A 16775-nucleotide genomic window follows, 5' to 3' on the forward strand; every position below is an offset into this window, starting at 1 on the left:
CATTGGAATAGTATATATAACAAAGCATGGTTTTGTTGGAACAGCCCAGCTAAAGTCAGGAAATAAAATAAATTCAGAATCTGTGGCAAAACCAAAAATAAATGTTCAGGCCCTCTTGTTCCAATTTGACCAGCATTCTAATAGGTTTCAAAGAATGTGTTTGCTTTGTTTGTCTGGCACATCAAATTGTCAGCTTCCTAAAATGATGGCGTAAATCATCTTTTGCCAAAAAAGAAAAAAAAAACCTCATATGGCAAAAAATGAAAAATGACATAGGCCTTTATTTTAAGGTGACTATCACACATTGAATGTAACAGAAAATGTGAAAAAAGTTCCTTAGATGTGAATAGGTAATGCATCTATGGAACTCTGACTAGTTGATTTTTTTTCCCCGTTGTAGTGAAGAGACATTACACATAAATTGTCACATTTACCCTTTTTATTAAAAAAAAAGCAAAAAAAAAAAAAAGCATTGACATTCCAGTGTTTGTGTTTTTCCATTTTCTAACAAAATGGGGCGATGAGACGACACTAGATTGTCAAACCCTTATTGTGAGCACATGTAAGATCACCAACATCTTTTCTGCAGCCACAAACCATGACAAAAAAATTAAATAAAAAAAAGGAAAAAAAACAACAAAAAAACCCCCATGATATCAGACATTAAAAAATAGAGGAAATAGGAAGCCGTCATTAGGGATACCGTTTACTATATGTTCATATTTCAATGCCAAAGTCAAAAACCCCAACACGGGGTTCAACAGTCATCAGTGCTCCCCCAAGTGAGGCAGTTACTAAAAAAAATAAAAAGCATGACAAGATTCAGTTTTTTTGTACTTTTTAAAGTGGGTGTCAAAAGCAGGGAGGGACAAACGACCCCTTTCTACTTTAGCTGCTTAAAAAACAAAAAACAAACAAAGTCCTTCGAAAAGGCTGCGCTCAGCTTGTATTTACACTTAGGTCCAATGTTCTATTGGTTGGAGACCCGTCCCAGAGCAGAATGATCGCAACACACACACACACACACACACGCACGCACACACACTCAAGCTTCTGGCAAATGGGCGTTTCCAAGTGTGTCACTACATACAACGGTATCCGTCGGTTGCATAGAGACGGATTCTTCTCACCAGAGCAGCGCGTGTTCCTGGTAAACATTCAAGTTCGGATCATCGCTTGGAATGATCCTTAAATAATGGGAATCAGTCGAGTTTTAAACCGGGTCAACAGACTTGTTCACAAGCACCACTTCTGTAAAGGGAAAAAAAAAGAAAAAAAGAAAAGGAAACAGAAAGATGGACACACCATTTACATTTACATATATATATATACATATATATATATATATATATAAAAATGAAAAAAGATTAGTTCGTCTCTTTGTAATACTGTAACTACAGGTGGTTCAAAGCAACACACAACATACAGGAAAAAGACAACCGCAACAAAAGAAGACAAAACTACTCTGAAATGGAGAAGAGGGGGTTATCTGTCAGTCTGAATGGCTCCCTGCTCGGCTGCCGCCAAAAAAAAACAAAAACAAAAAAAAAAGCAGCACGTCGACGGATCCTTCCTCCCTTGGAGATGAAGTTGTGCGTCTCACTGCGATTGTTTTATTATTTTCGACGTGACCGGAAAACAGGAACCTCGCTGACAGACGGGATAGTGGTTCGTTGCGTCTTATACTCTCATTCAGTTGAGGAGTTATGGTTTATATTATGTACAATAATTTATTAGATTCTAAAACTGTATATCCATTTTTTCTTCTTCCTAATGCAAGATAACTCTTTCAAAGAGAGTGCACCATTTTTTTTACCTCAATTTTGCAGATGCTGCATCAGTTCATGAGTTTTTTTTTTGTTTACTTACAGGCTTCATGTGCTATTAGAGTTGCAGGTGTTCCAGAGAGAGGGCCTGGGAGAGGAAAAATAAGAGCTCCAGACAGAAAGTAGTGAGGATGGATCGGAACCGGACAGCGTGGCCGGGTTTTTTGCTCGACTCGCAGGGCAGAGCTGGTAGGTGATGGAGTGATGGGCGTACAGTCATCTTCAGTCCAGGATGTGTCGTTTTTATTTTTTCAGATTTTAAGGTTCTTTATAGTTTCGGCTCTTTTTTTGAGTAGATCTCCCACCTCCTGTAGCGAGCGCAGGTAACTGCTCTGCACCTTGTCCATAGCAGCCTTCGTAAACGACTCCTCCTCCTGAAACACAGAAACATCAGCCGCTTATCGCTTATTTTTCCACTGATGCCAACTGAGTGACTTGGTTGCTATATTTAGCAACTTTTCACACGCACACAAAAAATTAAATTAAAACGGTATCATATTGGCCAGATAGCTACAATTGGTGCATCATTAAAAGAAAATATTGAAAAATATGCAAAAAGCTGGTCAACAATTACATTAATGTTTCAAATGCTGTCACACCAACAACAAACTTTCCATTTACCATTTTATTGAATAGAAATATTTCTTGCACCTACCCTTGAGCATCCTTCCAAGGTTAAACTGGCCAGCTTTAGGGCAGTGATGCCAGACTCTTGCCCCCTGATGTGCTCCACTGCCTGGGTAAGTAAGTCCTGCAAGTCCCCAGTCAGCTCCTGGTATCCACACACCACCAACGGCTGCAGCACAGGACGACGACACGGCAGGGAGACAACATGAGACACATGGATAGACACCTCACAGAGCTGCATAAGAGGTGTGTGTGTGTGTGTGTGTGTGTGTGTGTGTACCATTGAAGTATTGGCATCCTTTTTCTTCTTTTTCTTCTTCTGTAAACTTGTCTTCAGTGGTCGCAGGATCTTGGCACAGTAGCTAGCACTCCACAACACTATGCTCACTGTCTGCAGAACAAACCCGACAAAGTGTTTGTTTCAAATTATTAGAGTATTTGGAAAAAAATAAAAAAAAAATAAAAAAAACAAGAGTTTTACCTCAAGAAAGAAAACTAGATTTTCTAATAAAGAGGGTTGAGTTTTTAATTTGCTCTCTTTCATTTCCAATAAGTCTCCTTTGCTTTTATTAAGTATTTCTGTGAAGAGAACATAGAATTATGAAGCATATGAAAAAACAAATGGAACCTAAAATATAACCCAGCCGGTACCTCACCTTGAAGTTGAACAACTAATGACTTAAAAATGTTACAGATCTGAATTTGAAGCTCCGATGATTCGTCTAGGACAAGTGAACACACGCACACACAAAAAACAACAAAAAAAACAACATTAAGTGTCAGGTGGAACACAGCGAGCCACGTCATTGGGCCTCAAAGCTGAGGTCATTTCATCTCACCGAGTCCGGCTGACTCCAGCTCCTGCAGGTGGACCGAGAGCTGCAGCGCCGCAGCCTGACAGTGGCAGCTGCCGACGGACAGCGCCGAGGCCAGCCGGGTGGAGGGGGGGCCCAGCAGGGGGTACTGGGACCATAAAAGAAAAACAATCGATGTATTAAAGAGACGGTGCTGTGCGTTTTCCAGCCACATGACATCCTTTTAAAGCAGTCATTTTTATAACTTCAGTCATCATAAAAATGTGATGTAGATCAAATATGACTTCAATTACAAGGACAAATTTCTTTCAACACCTTAAAGAGTTTGTCTCTTTAAAAGCTGCTGCTCTTTCTGAAGCTCCGCCTTCAGGAAGTCATCACAACATGGCTCCTCTATTAACCCTTTAACAACGTTTTTACCAGCGATTCACAGAGAAGCAGCTCCTATAATGAGCTGAGCTGATGTGCAGTTCCACCAGGTGTATGCCAATTGCTGCTGGCTAGTCTGAAGGAGCTGAGCAGAGGAAACAGTACCTCAGAGGAGGAGCTTTGTCCTCCTCCTCGCCTGGGCGTTCTTGAACTACTGAATGGTTGCCATGTGTGATTAATGGATTTCTCTAACATGCGTGAAAGAATTAAGGCAACACTCACGGGTGTGTTTTTGAAAATTACATAACATTATAAGCATGATGTAAAGCTCAAAAAAGTTGATTTTTGGAGCTGCCTCTTTAAGAAACATATCTGCCTCATATCCTGTTCTTCTTGCTGAGAATACACACAAATCTAGCCCAATGCTAACAGAGCAAGCATCAGAGCTGGCCTGACCTGTACCTGTGTTTGTTTCTCTGTGATCTGCGCCGCTGCATGCAGTGTCTGGTTGAGCTGCGACAGCAGGCTGCGGTGGAGCGAGCTCCTGTCACCGACGCCGTTCTCGTTGGACATCTCAGAGTTCTGCTGCGAGGTGGCGTGTCCCGATGGCGTGAGCGAGGCGAGCAGGCGCAACGTCAGCGAGCGGATCCGCAGCCAGGCCGTCTCCTCCTCCATAGAGCGAGTCCGGTGCTCATCAGTTAACTGCCTGTAAAGGGGGGAGAGGGCAAAAAAGAAAAAGAAAAGGCGAACATGTGGGTCCGATTTTTGATTCTGTGAAAGAAAGAGAATATATATTCCATACCTTTGTTTATGGTCCCAGTTTGTGAATACAGTAAGGTCTCTGTTGTCCCTTAAAGTATCCCAGGGGACATCGTCTTCCTCTGAAGACAAAGACATGGCCTTAACACTTTCCTCTAGACTCAAGACGCTGAAAAAACAAAGACAGCTCAATCAAAGGAGAACCGCCTGCAAAACCCGACGGCTGTTACTCTGCGGCGCCTGGCCTTACACGTCCGCCTCCAGGTACAAGTCCAGTAGCATCCTTTCAGTGCGGACCTGGGCGAAGTGCAGCGATTGGTTCAGTCGGTTCCTGAGAGCGATGAACTCTGGGATTTTTTCAAACGCGCCGTACTTGTACGCCTGGATGATGTACTCGGAGGTCTGGAACAGAGCGGCAGAAAAAAAGAAAAAGAAACGGTGTTTAGGGAGTCGAGGGCAGTGGGAGGGTGAGATTCGGAGCCGGAGGAGGGAGGGAGGGACACGCTTACATCTTTCTGGTTGGAGTGGAAAAACCTGAGGGAGAAGTTGCAGGACTGGGAGGCAGCGGAGAACTGACCCAGAGACTCGGCGTAACGTGTTAAAAGAAACCTGAACAGGAAAAAAAAAAAAAAAAAAAAAACACGACTTGATCAGAATCTGTACGTAGAATGTCAGAGGCAACTTTTACCACCGTTAGAAAGTAAATTATACACAGAGTTTGCACAGTAATATTCAAGGACTTTAAGCATTTTGAAGGCAAGTTTTAAACATTTTCCAGCACCAAACACACACAAAAAAAGCTTCAATTCACTATTGTATGACATTATTAATAATGTCTTGTGATTGCATTCTAAATTCCACAGCAAAAACAAACTAAAACCTAAGAAATTTTAAGTTTTGAAATGTCTCTGAAACACTAATTTCACAAAAAATATCAATCATACACTAAAGCAATGCTATGCTCTTGCATTTTTGACAAAAAATATATTTATATTTTTTATATTATATTTATTTGGTTGTTTAAAAAAAAAAGAAAAAAAAATCTCTTAAAAATGTTCTTGGCAAGTTTTCTAGCATTTAGCAAATAGAAATAACTTTGGTAATTATAACTGACCTAAAACAAGAAAAGTTTTGTCTCACTTCATTTCAGATGTTGAGAAAAAAAAAGTATTTTTATTAGATGTATAAAAACATCTGGTTTCAACTGTAAATATCGGTCTCCAAATGTAGGCCGTTAAGCAAACAGACTGCACTTCATTACAAAACTGCAAAGTTTTAATATGGAGCACTTTCCAGGACTTCATATAGAAATCAAGCACTTTCCTTGAAACCTTGAAAACATCCAAATTAAATTCAAGCATTTTCAATGTTTTTAAGCACTTGTGCAAATTTTGCCTATAGGTTTTGTAGTAATATTTAAAAAAAAGCTAAATAACCTAAATAAAGTTCTCAGTTATTCAGCTGAAAAAGTTGCATGTTTTTCACAAGGAGAACTGATGACCTGAAACATGTCCAGTCAGTCAGACAGATAAAAAGACAAAAGTTAAAGAAACAGAGAGCTGAAAAATAGAGTGGAAGGGAAAAACTAGCTGAAAAAAATACACAAATTTATGTAAAATTCACAGGTTGCGTCTCCTGAACCATGTGGTTGAACTGACCCTATGGTGTCGTGCTGTATGTGCTTGGCATCCAGGCTGGAGTAAAGGTCCACCACAGGCTCAAAGGAGCCCAGGCGGCAGTAGAGGAGCAGCAGCAGCAGCTTGAACTGGGCGTTGGAGGAGCTGTGAGACAGACCCTCCTCCAGGAGGCCCAGACACTGCCACACCATGTCCTCATCTCCTGCACGCGCAAACACAAGGACAACGTGGAGACGATGCTTTGGCTGGAGTTACAAGAATGACAAAATGATTCTAAAAAGAGGCTGACCTGTTTCTGTCCACAGGTCTATGTACACATGAGCTGCCATGAGGCAGTACATGTCAGAGAACTGCAGCTCGGTCTTCAGGGCGCTGCTCCCTGTAACAAAAAAAACCAAGATGGCAAATAAAATGAACCCTTCGATTTGTTTTTTAAATCATCCAACCCTTTAAAGTTTCAAACAACAAGTTTCAAAATCACAAAGCAGAAGTCCTCCAGTCCACTAGGGGGAGTCGACCAACAAATCAACCAGACCCTCAGTAAAAGGAAAAGAAGTTGGAGGAAAAAAGTAAAGATGTGCTATACTTCATATCTTTTACAATAACATACAACAGCAGCATATTTATGTAGGTAATATTATCTACTCCACCCTGCCCCTAGTGGTCTGGAGCACTTCTGATTTTGTGACGTTTCATATTTGCCATTTGTGGCATTTTTCCAGGGGCTGCACAGTGGCGCAGTTGGTAGAGCTGTTGCCTTGCAGCAAGAAGGTTCTGGGTTCGATTCCCGGCCCTGGTATTTCTGCATGGAGTTTGCATGTTCTCCCTGTGCATGTGTGGGTTTTCTCAATTTCTCAACACCTAGGCTCCAAATTGCCCCTAGGTGTGAGTGTGTGTGTGCATGGTTGTCTCTGTGTTGCCCTGCGACAGACCGGCAACCTGTCTGGGGTGTACCCCGCCCCTTGCCCGAAACGTTAGCTAGAGAGGCACCAGCAACCCTCCCGACCCCATTAAGGGACAAGGGTGCAAGAAAATGGATGGATGGATGGATGGCATTTTTCCAAAATGGGACAAACATTCAGCAGATCTCTGAAGTGTCACTTCATAAGAGCCGTGAGTTTTCAAATGTTTGGATGAACCGCCAAGAAAGAAACTTAATTCTACCATGCTGGGTCAGAAACAAACATAAAAACTTGGAGAATGCATCAATAATTGAGCCTTTGGGGATACTACGCTCAACATGGTGGACTTTTTGAGCCTCTCACACTTCTTTACTCTGATGTTCAGAACAACGTACGATGCCAAAAGGTCGACACAAAATAAAATAAAAACAGAAACAGTCACCAGTCATACCAAACTTGAGGCCGTGGTGATAGTGAGCCTTGAGCTCGGCGATGAGGCGCAGCTTCCCGCTGACGTCCAGGGAGTGATGCAACCCCAGGGCCCGACTCAGCTGACAAACACACAGATGCCTCTGGAGAGACTTGGTGTCCTCTGGGAAAGCGAAGCCGTCCTCTCCCTGCTCCCCCAGTGGAACCACTTCACTCAGCTGGTTAATAAACTGCAGGAAGGAAACAAAACAGAACAGAATCTGTTTTACACCAAATCTTCGCTGTTCCACAGGCAGGCACACCTCTGAAACCTGCCCTACCAGGGCTATGAGTTTTTGGGTTTTTCATTATAGTTCAGTTTTATTTTATTGTGACTTTTTGTTTGTATGATTAAATTAGTTTTAGTTTGTTTTTAGAGTGTGTTTGATAGTTTTTACCAAGTTATTAAAAGATTTTTTGTTTACTTTGTTGTTTATAGTAGTAGTTCTAGGTTTTCCATATTTTGGCTCATTTTTAGCAGAAAGTATTGTGATTATGAAATATTTATTGGGTAATGAATACTCAGCAGAAAATAAAATTTTTAAAAAACAAATTCAATTATTGCTCAACAACCAACTGACTGACTGGTGTTTTCTCCCAACTTTTGCCGTTGTCGTTGGCGGACTAGAGTAAGCGCCGCATGTTTTAGTTAGTTTTATAAATGCACAATATAGATTCTGCTGTAGTTTTTCCAAATTAAATTACTGTTTTTATTAATTTCGGATAACAAAGCAGTTTTCTCAAGTTCAGTTTCCTTGTTGTGGTGGACGACAGTAACCTTGGTCCTACCTGGACGTGCTGGTCTGGACTCAGCAGATGAAGGTATATTTTCAGGTCGGTGATGCAGCACGGCTTGTCTCCGAACTTCCTGAAGAACTGCACCATCAGGTCTAGAGGCTCGCCTGTTTAAACCCAAACAGCAGAGTGTGATGTAAAGCAGCAGCAACCTCAGGTAGGTGAACAACTCGTCTCCAGCCCGGAGCGTCCCGCCCTACCTGGCAGGTTCTCCTCAGGGTAGCCTCGTTCTCTCAGTCGGTGCATCAACTCCAGCCGGGCTAAGTACGGCCCTCTGAGAGAGCGAGAGTCTTTTTCGTCTTCTACTTTGATTCTCTCCTCCACAAACCTCACCACCTCGGCCACGGTGTGATGCACCGAACCCTCCGAGCAGCTGGAGACACAGAAACATGGTGAGAGCGCAGCCTCCTTTTCCCTGACACCGAGCTTCCTTATTAGAATTCCGCTCACTGTTCTCCGTCCTCCGGCGGGCTCCACGACTGGTCCATCAGGTGGAACAGAGAGTCAAAGTAGGAGGGGTAGAACTGCCAGTCGTCAGGACTGAAACAGGAAACAGATTTAAGACTTTTTAATGCCACCATGAATGGAATTTAAGCCCTGCATCTGTACAGAAAGGTAAGAATGTCATCCAGTCAACTGGCAATAAATTTGGACTTGCCTATTAAAAAAAGCTAGCTAACTGGCATGTTAGCAATTAGCTACTGATAACCTCAGCCATAGACATAATAAAGGTATTTATTATTTCATTATTATCCGTCTATGGCCGTAACTGAAGACACAGAACACAATGAGTGCAACTTTCAGAAAAGTTCTACAGTAAAAAAAAAAAAAAAAACAGAAAATACAAATTTAATAGTTCTGTCAAGACAAAATGTAAGACCTGTGATTAATAGCCGACTTACTTTTTAAAATGAAATTAAGACATTTTAAGGCATTGATAATTTTAAATGCATGAATTTAAGAATTTTTAATTGTGCGTGGACAGTTTGTATTACTGACGTCGCAGCAGACTGAACGGTGTTTCATGTCAAATCTTCCAACAAAGACAGGAGGTGCTTAGATTGATGACACCTGCAGTGTTTCCATTGACCGTCAAACTGTGTAAATTAGGATTTGCTCAACAGAAACACGTCAAGTTCGAAAAGACTCACGTTTTCAGATAAAGTTTTTGTGCTAGGAGAAGGTTCTTCAGCCATATTAAAACTTACGTAATTTGCAAAACTGAAACACTTTGGCCTCCTTGGACAATGTGCAGCATCACAGTTCATATAGTTGTGTGTCATTTTAACGTGTTGAATCCATAAATCTTCTGTAAAATCACCGACTACAATTACCCCAAAGTGTGACATACATAGTCGCTGCAAAGTAGGCGGGGTCAATCTTTTGATAAATGTTTACCCACTTTTTCAGCAGCAGCTTTTGGGCCAGGGCGTTGCACTCCGGCCAGCGTTCCAGTCGAGTGTAGAGCATCATGCACTTCCTCTCCCTGCTCTGCAGCTCACTGGTCAGTTTCTCTGTGGAACAAAGTTCAAAAGGAAGGCTGAAGGTAAAAACAATACTGACTTTTTCCAACATTTATGTGCTATAAAAATATTAGGAAATCAACAAGAAAAAACGGATCACTGCTGTTGCATACACCAAGAGGGAAGACCACAAACAGCAGTTATTCAGTCATATTTGATCCAAGAACTTTGTTCTATTATATATAGAACAGAGATATTGCAAAAAAAAACAAACAAAAACAAAACACAAAACAAAAAAACACTAAAAACATCCACCTACCTCCCAGTGGACCCCTGATCACATCGAGAGCTTCTTCACACTTCCCCAGACGCTCCAGGATCATAAAATACAGCTGCACCTGCAGCCACATATGGAAGAAAAAACTATGCTGAAATTCTGTTACCAAGTGAACGTTTTAGAGTTAAACATGCTAGTTTGTATGCAACTTCAGTCTGTTTGACGATTAATCGATTATTAAATTAGTTGACGATTATTTCAGTAATCGATTCCTCACGATAAATCGTTTTGGCCCTACCCTGTCCAGGCTGGAGGTCAAAGGTCAGAGGATGATGCAGACTCCGTAGCCGTTTTTGCACTGCAAGGAACGGAATGGGTTCAAAGTAGGGCCGACCGTGTTTGCATTAGAACTTCCGACTCAGTTCCACCCGGCTCCTTGAAACCACAAGAGCTGTGGTTCCAAGCGGGGCTGCTTAGAATTCAGCAGCTGATTGGTTTTGAGTCAGCCGTTGGTTGTTTTGCAGTCAGCTGTTGATCAGGTCTAGCTGGCTTTCACTAAGCTGTTCTTACTGTAAACAAAGAGTGCTCTTTTTAATATTTTTATTATTATTATTATTTTTAATTTGCGACCAATTCCCCTCAACATTCTGCTGTTACCTCGTCCCATGGTGAGGTCATTTTTTTCCTCCGCTTACTCCCTGATGAACAGTACAGAATGAACTAGATCGGTCAACGAGGAAAGAGAAAGTTTTCCACCGCATCTCTAAGGAAAAGGCTTCGGCCGCTACATCGCAGCCATTGTTTAGTTTCAAAAATAATAATGTCAGGTAAAGCTTCGATGCCGCCCTCAGTTATATGCAAACACAACAGGGCTGCAGTACGGGTGGAACCGGGCCGAAGCGTGCCGTTCCGTTCCGTTCCTTGCAGTGCAAAAACGGCTAGTGAGGCTTACCTCTGCTTCGGCTTCGATCTTCTCCTCCTTCACCATTTTCTCCACCATGCGCTCGGCCAGAGGCAGGAACATGGTCTGGGCCAGTTTCTCATCCTTCGCTGAGATCGCCTACATTAAAAAGAGAGTCGCCTTTTAACTTCATGTAGAAAAAGCAAAAGAAATGCAAACAAAGCATGGCCGTACCTGCATCACCAGACTCATGACAGACCAGAAGTAATATGGATTCTTGGGGACAATTTTGTACAAGGCCATCCCTGCCTGTGAAGTTACGAATAAAGTTGTTTTTATCCATCTCATGACCGATAGGGAAGAAAAATCAGCCGCTAGTAACGTTTGTTTCCTCACCTGCTGCATCTTCTTGTACTCTCCCACGCGGGCGTAAGCCATGAAGAGGTGAGAGTGGTACTCCTCGCTGAGCGGGACCTTCTTCACCGCCGCTTCGTACAGCTTGGTGACCAGCTCGGCTGGAAGCGGACAGTGAACCGTTAACTCAGAGTGCGACATCAGCCGGCAGGAACGGGGGCGTGAATACTTACGGCGGTGCATCTCCCTATACAGAATGGTCAGTGCCTGCAGAGAGTTGTCGTCGGTGGGCTCCAGAGTGGTCACCTCCTGGGCCAACGAGAAGGCTTCATCCTGCTTCCCCGTCCTCTGCAGGCCGATGGCCTTTAAGACCTGCAGAAAAAAATAAAATAAAATAAAAAAGCAGAGCGTTTGAAAAAAAATACTGATGATGCCGTTTATTGAAGGTGAGGCTGCTAGCCGACGATGGCTAACATTGGTTTTAGTTGTCAAGACGTCAACATAATGCACTAAATCTTAAACGTACGAGTGATGTATACAAGAAAAAGGAGTGCAATGCTTTGCTACCAATTGTCAGCGCTACAAGTAGATAACAAGATCAGAAAAAAGTTTTATTAAAAAAAATAGCGAGGAAGATCGAAGTAGGTCAGGCGCTAGCTTGACTATGACAATTTTAACATGTAGATGTGCTGTGGAATTCAGTGTATTTTGGTTCAGCTAAAAAAGAAAAAAAGGCGACCTACACACCACCTTTCTGACATTTCATCAGTAGAGCAGGTGTTTAAATTAGCCAAGCAATACCACAGCGATCATTTATTAATAATCACATTAACAACTTTTATACAAGCATCAAGTCTGAAAACATAAAACTGTAACAGACTGAGTGTTCCGTTCTTCGTGTGGGAAATGTTTGCATGTTTTGTTGGGGGTTGAATCCTGATATGCTAGTTCATCACTAACAGTGTGTTAGGACCATTGTAGATGGAAAAAAAGAAAATCTCAGCCCCCCAAAAAATTCTGAAACTTAAAGAGATTAATCTCAGAAATTTTCTAGAAAAAAAAAAAACAAACCTGAATTTTCTGAGTTTGAAAGGTTGAAAATTTGCCAGAAAAAAAAAAAATCCCACTCACCTTGGCACAGTGCAGGTCCTTGTGTTTCTTCAGCAGTTTATCCGCCTGCTGTATTGCCATCTTATTGTTGCCATTATCAAGGTAATCTGAGGAAACATAATAACAGAATAACTGTTACAGTCATTCAGATTCAGTAGATTTATCATTTCTCCCAGGAGGGAAAACAAATCACTTCATCAATAACCCCCTCAAAAGCAACTGCTTCATCTGAGGAGATGAATAATTAACAGGATTGTTTTTAAGTAAGCAGTACTTTTTATGGGTCATATGATAGGAAATGATTTTCTTATCTTCGGAAGACTTTCAGAACTTCTTGGAGAAGGTTTCACTGATGAACTGGAGATTTTCACACCACCAAATACAAATAAGGAAGAAGCTCAATGATTGAAGGAAGTCTACTTTCTGATATAATCAAGATTAAAAAAAAAAAAAGATACAGCTTTAAAAGTGTAAAAAATAAAATGCATAACAATGGTCTGCCAAAATATTTGTATTTCTCTAATGTTGCAGCAAAAAAAGAAAAAAACTTTATGGGACAAAGAGTCTACCCCTCCCCCGCCTGTTGCTGTACACTGCCAGTCAGCTGGCTCCTACACTTTTTCCCTTTGCTTATATGACAGAGAAATTCAGTTTTTGGAAACTCTGGCTGTCATGAAAAACAAAGAGTTGTGTGTGAAACTAAAAGAAACCCCCACTCTCATTTTTATTAGGAAACATTTTTTTCCCCCTAGTGTTCCACCGTTAAATCAGCCGCAAGTTCCTTAATTTTTAGACAGACTATTTGCCATGCTAACATTAGCTCCAAAGGAAACACAATACCTTTTCTTGTAATTCTTAAAATCTTTATATCGATCATTATATTGTTAGGATTCAACGACTGCTGTATTCTGGCCGATCACCAATCTTTAAAAAGAGCCTGACCTGTTGATTCCCACTTTGGCCAACTCCTTTTTTTTTTCTTTTTATTAGAAAAGTTGCTAAACATAGCAACAAAAATTACTAAATCGGCAACAGCTGTTAGATTTTCAGATGAGTATCTGCCAACAGCCCAAAATGAAGCATATCTGGGTCGATTTATCGGTGCGCCATTAATAACCAATGTCAATATCTATTATTAATTGCTGCTTTCCTGCTTGAAATAAAGGCAGTTAATGTAGATTTTTATTTTAATGGTTTTATTACTAAACCTCATCACACCAGCAGAAGATTTTAAAGTAATTTCTCTTTACAGCCATATTTTGTGCTGTTACTGCACAGGGATGTCAAAAACTATAAAATAATTAGCTTACATTCTAGTGAAGCCTTAACAAAAAACTGCAAACTACACGTTTTCCCCGAACGCCTCACGAGTATTGCAGTGTGCGGACGCAGAGCCACAAACTGTTTCGGTCCCTCCAGGACAGCTGGTTGCCAAAATTAACCGGCCGGCGCAGCAGTATGCTGTGATTATGTCACATCTATTCTCTCTGCTCAAGCTGCCATCACAGGGAAGGGAAAACCGCTGAAAACTTTGAGGAATGGGTTGGACTCCAACATCAGGATGCAGTTTAAAAGTGGGACACACGACAGGCAGCACACAGGGTCCTGAAAACAGCAGGCGCACGCAAAATAAAATCCTCTTAAAACGTCGGCACAAATTTATTTCTATTTCCGTTTTAAGTTTTTCAATCTGACTGGTTTTCTGAGTCCTAAAGGTCGAATTTTAGCATCACCTTAAATACTAACCTGATGCAGTTGAGCTTTTTCAATCCCAAGCATCAGATCAAGATCCTAATTTTTTTCCAGCATTTATTTATTTTTTTATGATCTTGATCAGGACATGCTACTTAAACTTAACAGAACTACTGCTTTGTGACGACAGCAAATGATGAAATTACTTTTCTTCTTCTCTCTGGTGTTGGGCTGCAATGATAATGACAGTACAGGGCTGCCAATACTTTTTTTTTTTTTTTTACAAAAGTAGCTTGTTTTCAAAAATATTTGAAATCTGACGATGCCAGTCTGTCCTGGTCTTCTTAAATGCCTTCATTGTGTTACTTTAGCTAAATTCTCCAAAAGGGATAATTTGATCCAGAGTAAGTAATGATTTATAGCAAAGAAGCCAAACAAGAACTCAAACCTAGCATGAAATTTTACTATACCTGAATTAAGTTTAATTTTACAGAAAAGCCTCCATATGAAACTTCAATAAAACTCTGCCTTACAAACACCTTAATGTTGCTCACTGAGATCCGACATGTATGCAGTTTCTATTAATACCTGATGGCTAACACTGTGGCCGTAAAAAAACATTTAGCCAAAAACCACATAAAAGCGGGTAAAATTTCGGTTAAATTTGCCAATAAAATCCTAATAGACGCCTCTTATAAAGGTTACTCGGCGGTTTGAGCGGAGCTCTGACAGCTCCACACAGCTAGCCAGCTACAAAGCATTGTCCTTAACTGTTGTGATGCTAATGCTAACTAAAGGCTAACTATACAACTATGCCTTTCAAATATTGCAGCTGCCGCGTTATGTCGGACATTGTAGTCCAAACCTGACAAGAAATATCTTGTGAAGTCCATAAAGTACTTAAAATGTATCGACAATGTACCTACAATTTGACAGGCTTATTATCTTGACACATTAGCCAGCTGAGCTAGCTGTCAAACACCCACCGTTAGCAAAAGGAGAAACCTTTCGACTTTGAGAGGGAGCTACTCCGCACCTTAAAATCGCCCAAACCTTAAAGTGCTTCAACATAACTGCTAATGAGCGTAGTTTTTGAAGCGGGAGGTGCGAGAATTCGCTCAGACGTCCGCCGCAGCAGCGTTGTCCTTCTCCGGCTTAGCGTTAGACCGGGTAAGGTGCACTGTCATTGGACCCTGCATGCAGCAGAGTCCGCGGCTGGAACCTGAGGGGCCGCATCACTGCACTTAAAACTCCAACAGCCTGTATTGAAATCATATAGTCCCCAATAGAACACGGCCTTGTTCTTCAAACCTGCCCCACTGCATAAATATGCATCTTCTAATTGATATCCTACCATAAATAGGTCTGAGTCTCCTGTCGTTGGGATCTTGCACATGGCCTCTCGCCGCCATGGTGGAGTTTACCTGCTGTGTAAATGTTCGCGCATGCGTACTTCCGGCTGTATCATGCGTGATTTAAGAATTCCCCCCCCCTGCTGAAATCAGAATAGCATGCGGATATGGAAACCCATTACTGTCAATAAATAAACATAGGAAGCAACGATTTAAAATATATATTGTGAGAAATTGGAAAATTTAATTTTCCTTCAAAGATGTCTTTGCGTCACGAGATGTACATCACCAAGACTGAATTACTATGACAACCAAAGTACTCTTGAGTCAAATCTGTTGACAAAAATTGAGCAACAGGTGAAAAATATGACTCCATTAAGTAACAATCTTTAAAAATAAAAAAACATTTCTGTCAAAGGTTTTTAAAATAGATATGTGTATGTTAGAATGTCTTAATTCAGTAGAATTCCTCAACGAATGACCTTTTTGAGATCACACCACAGCATCTTAAAGTGTTTCTTTACATTTTTTTATTTAATAAAATATTTAGAGGTGAACCTGTTGAGTTGCTTGAGATCAATAAATAATTCATGTGCACTTGAGCTTAAAAGTCATGAACTGATGGGCAAACATTTTTCTTGCCAAGATCTTGAAGCAGCAAACACAATTAAACTGTGTGGTGTGATGGTTACATGTACTGTCATTCTTTTTGTACACGAGTGCAAAAAAGGTACTGAGATGTAAGTTTTTATGTCAGTCTACAGAATATTTGGCCAAATATCTTGGGGGGTCAAGCTTGACCTTTCTTGGAAAATGTTACAGAACTTTGAATTTTTCATGGCCGAAAGTGGCTTTACCTCAGAACTCTCCCTGCTGAAATTAAACCATACGGCCACCCGTCAATTATTTATGACATGGGCTATGAAATGGAGTTACTAGATCATTACTATATCCTTTGCTAAGCTACAGATTCATATTAATCATAAGTGTAAAAATATATTTCAGTAAGTATATTACATTGATTATCCATGTATTGAAACATGAATAATCATGTATTAATAAATGATTACATTCAAGAATTGGTCTTACGGCCAAATCTTAAATGTAGTTGGGGTTATTTGTATTCCACAAGCTTTTTAAAGTGCGCAGTTCGGCCTGGTCTCACGCACACATGTGCTTTTACAAGTTTTTTGTGTGGATGTGGTTCTGAGAACCGACGATCTGACGGAACAAACCCATCCAACTGTCTGCACTCCTGAACACCACGCTAAGGAGCATTGGCTAAAGTGTAAAAGTACTCAGACACTTTAATATTTTTGATAAAAATATAAACTTCAATGTTTACTATGCACTACTATGATGTGGAAGTAAAATACATTTTTAACTTTTTTCAGTAAATGAAAATTGCAAGTGTGATGTGCAATTTAG

The 16775-nt window shown here is 40.9% G+C and overlaps 1 protein-coding gene across 2 annotated transcripts; it reads right to left on the bottom strand.

Moving 5' to 3' along the window:
* Positions 1-263: 263 nt before the first annotated feature.
* naa25 (N-alpha-acetyltransferase 25, NatB auxiliary subunit) lies at positions 264-15494 on the bottom strand. 2 transcript variants are annotated; one of them, XM_008423300.3, is made up of 24 exons: positions 15350-15494; positions 12325-12410; positions 11427-11565; positions 11236-11354; positions 11074-11148; positions 10891-10998; positions 9981-10059; positions 9601-9712; positions 8649-8738; positions 8399-8571; positions 8193-8305; positions 7387-7594; positions 6323-6412; positions 6055-6235; positions 4906-5005; positions 4647-4798; positions 4440-4565; positions 4100-4343; positions 3293-3416; positions 3110-3175; positions 2935-3032; positions 2734-2844; positions 2482-2622; positions 264-2200 (listed from the first exon to the last, which is right to left on the bottom strand). In XM_008423300.3, the coding sequence occupies exons 1-24, from the start codon at positions 15405-15407 to the stop codon at positions 2078-2080; spliced, it is 2916 nt and encodes a 971-aa protein (XP_008421522.1). In that variant the 5' UTR covers positions 15408-15494; the 3' UTR covers positions 264-2077. The 2 variants fall into 2 exon arrangements, with proteins under 2 accessions (XP_008421522.1, XP_008421521.1); XM_008423299.3 differs by lacking the exon at positions 15350-15494 and adding an exon at positions 14982-15343.
* Positions 15495-16775: the final 1281 nt, after the last annotated feature.

The sequence above is a fragment of the Poecilia reticulata genome, chromosome 12 (assembly GCF_904066995.2).
Source record: "Poecilia reticulata chromosome 12, P_reticulata-male-v2, whole genome shotgun sequence".
NCBI lineage: Eukaryota > Metazoa > Chordata > Actinopteri > Cyprinodontiformes > Poeciliidae > Poecilia > Poecilia reticulata.

Excerpts from the sequence above, each read along its gene's own strand:
- naa25 (XM_008423299.3), bottom strand. The coding sequence starts at position 15,066 with ATGTTGAAGCACTTTAAGGTTTGGGCGATTTTAAGGTGCGGAGTAGCT. Across the intron at positions 6,413-7,386 it reads TCACCACGGCCTCAAGTTTG|GGAGCAGCGCCCTGAAGACC; the intron begins GTATGACTGGTG and ends TTTTTGTTACAG. Across the intron at positions 5,006-6,054 it reads ATACAGCACGACACCATAGG|GTTTCTTTTAACACGTTACG; the intron begins GTCAGTTCAACC and ends TTTCCTGTTCAG.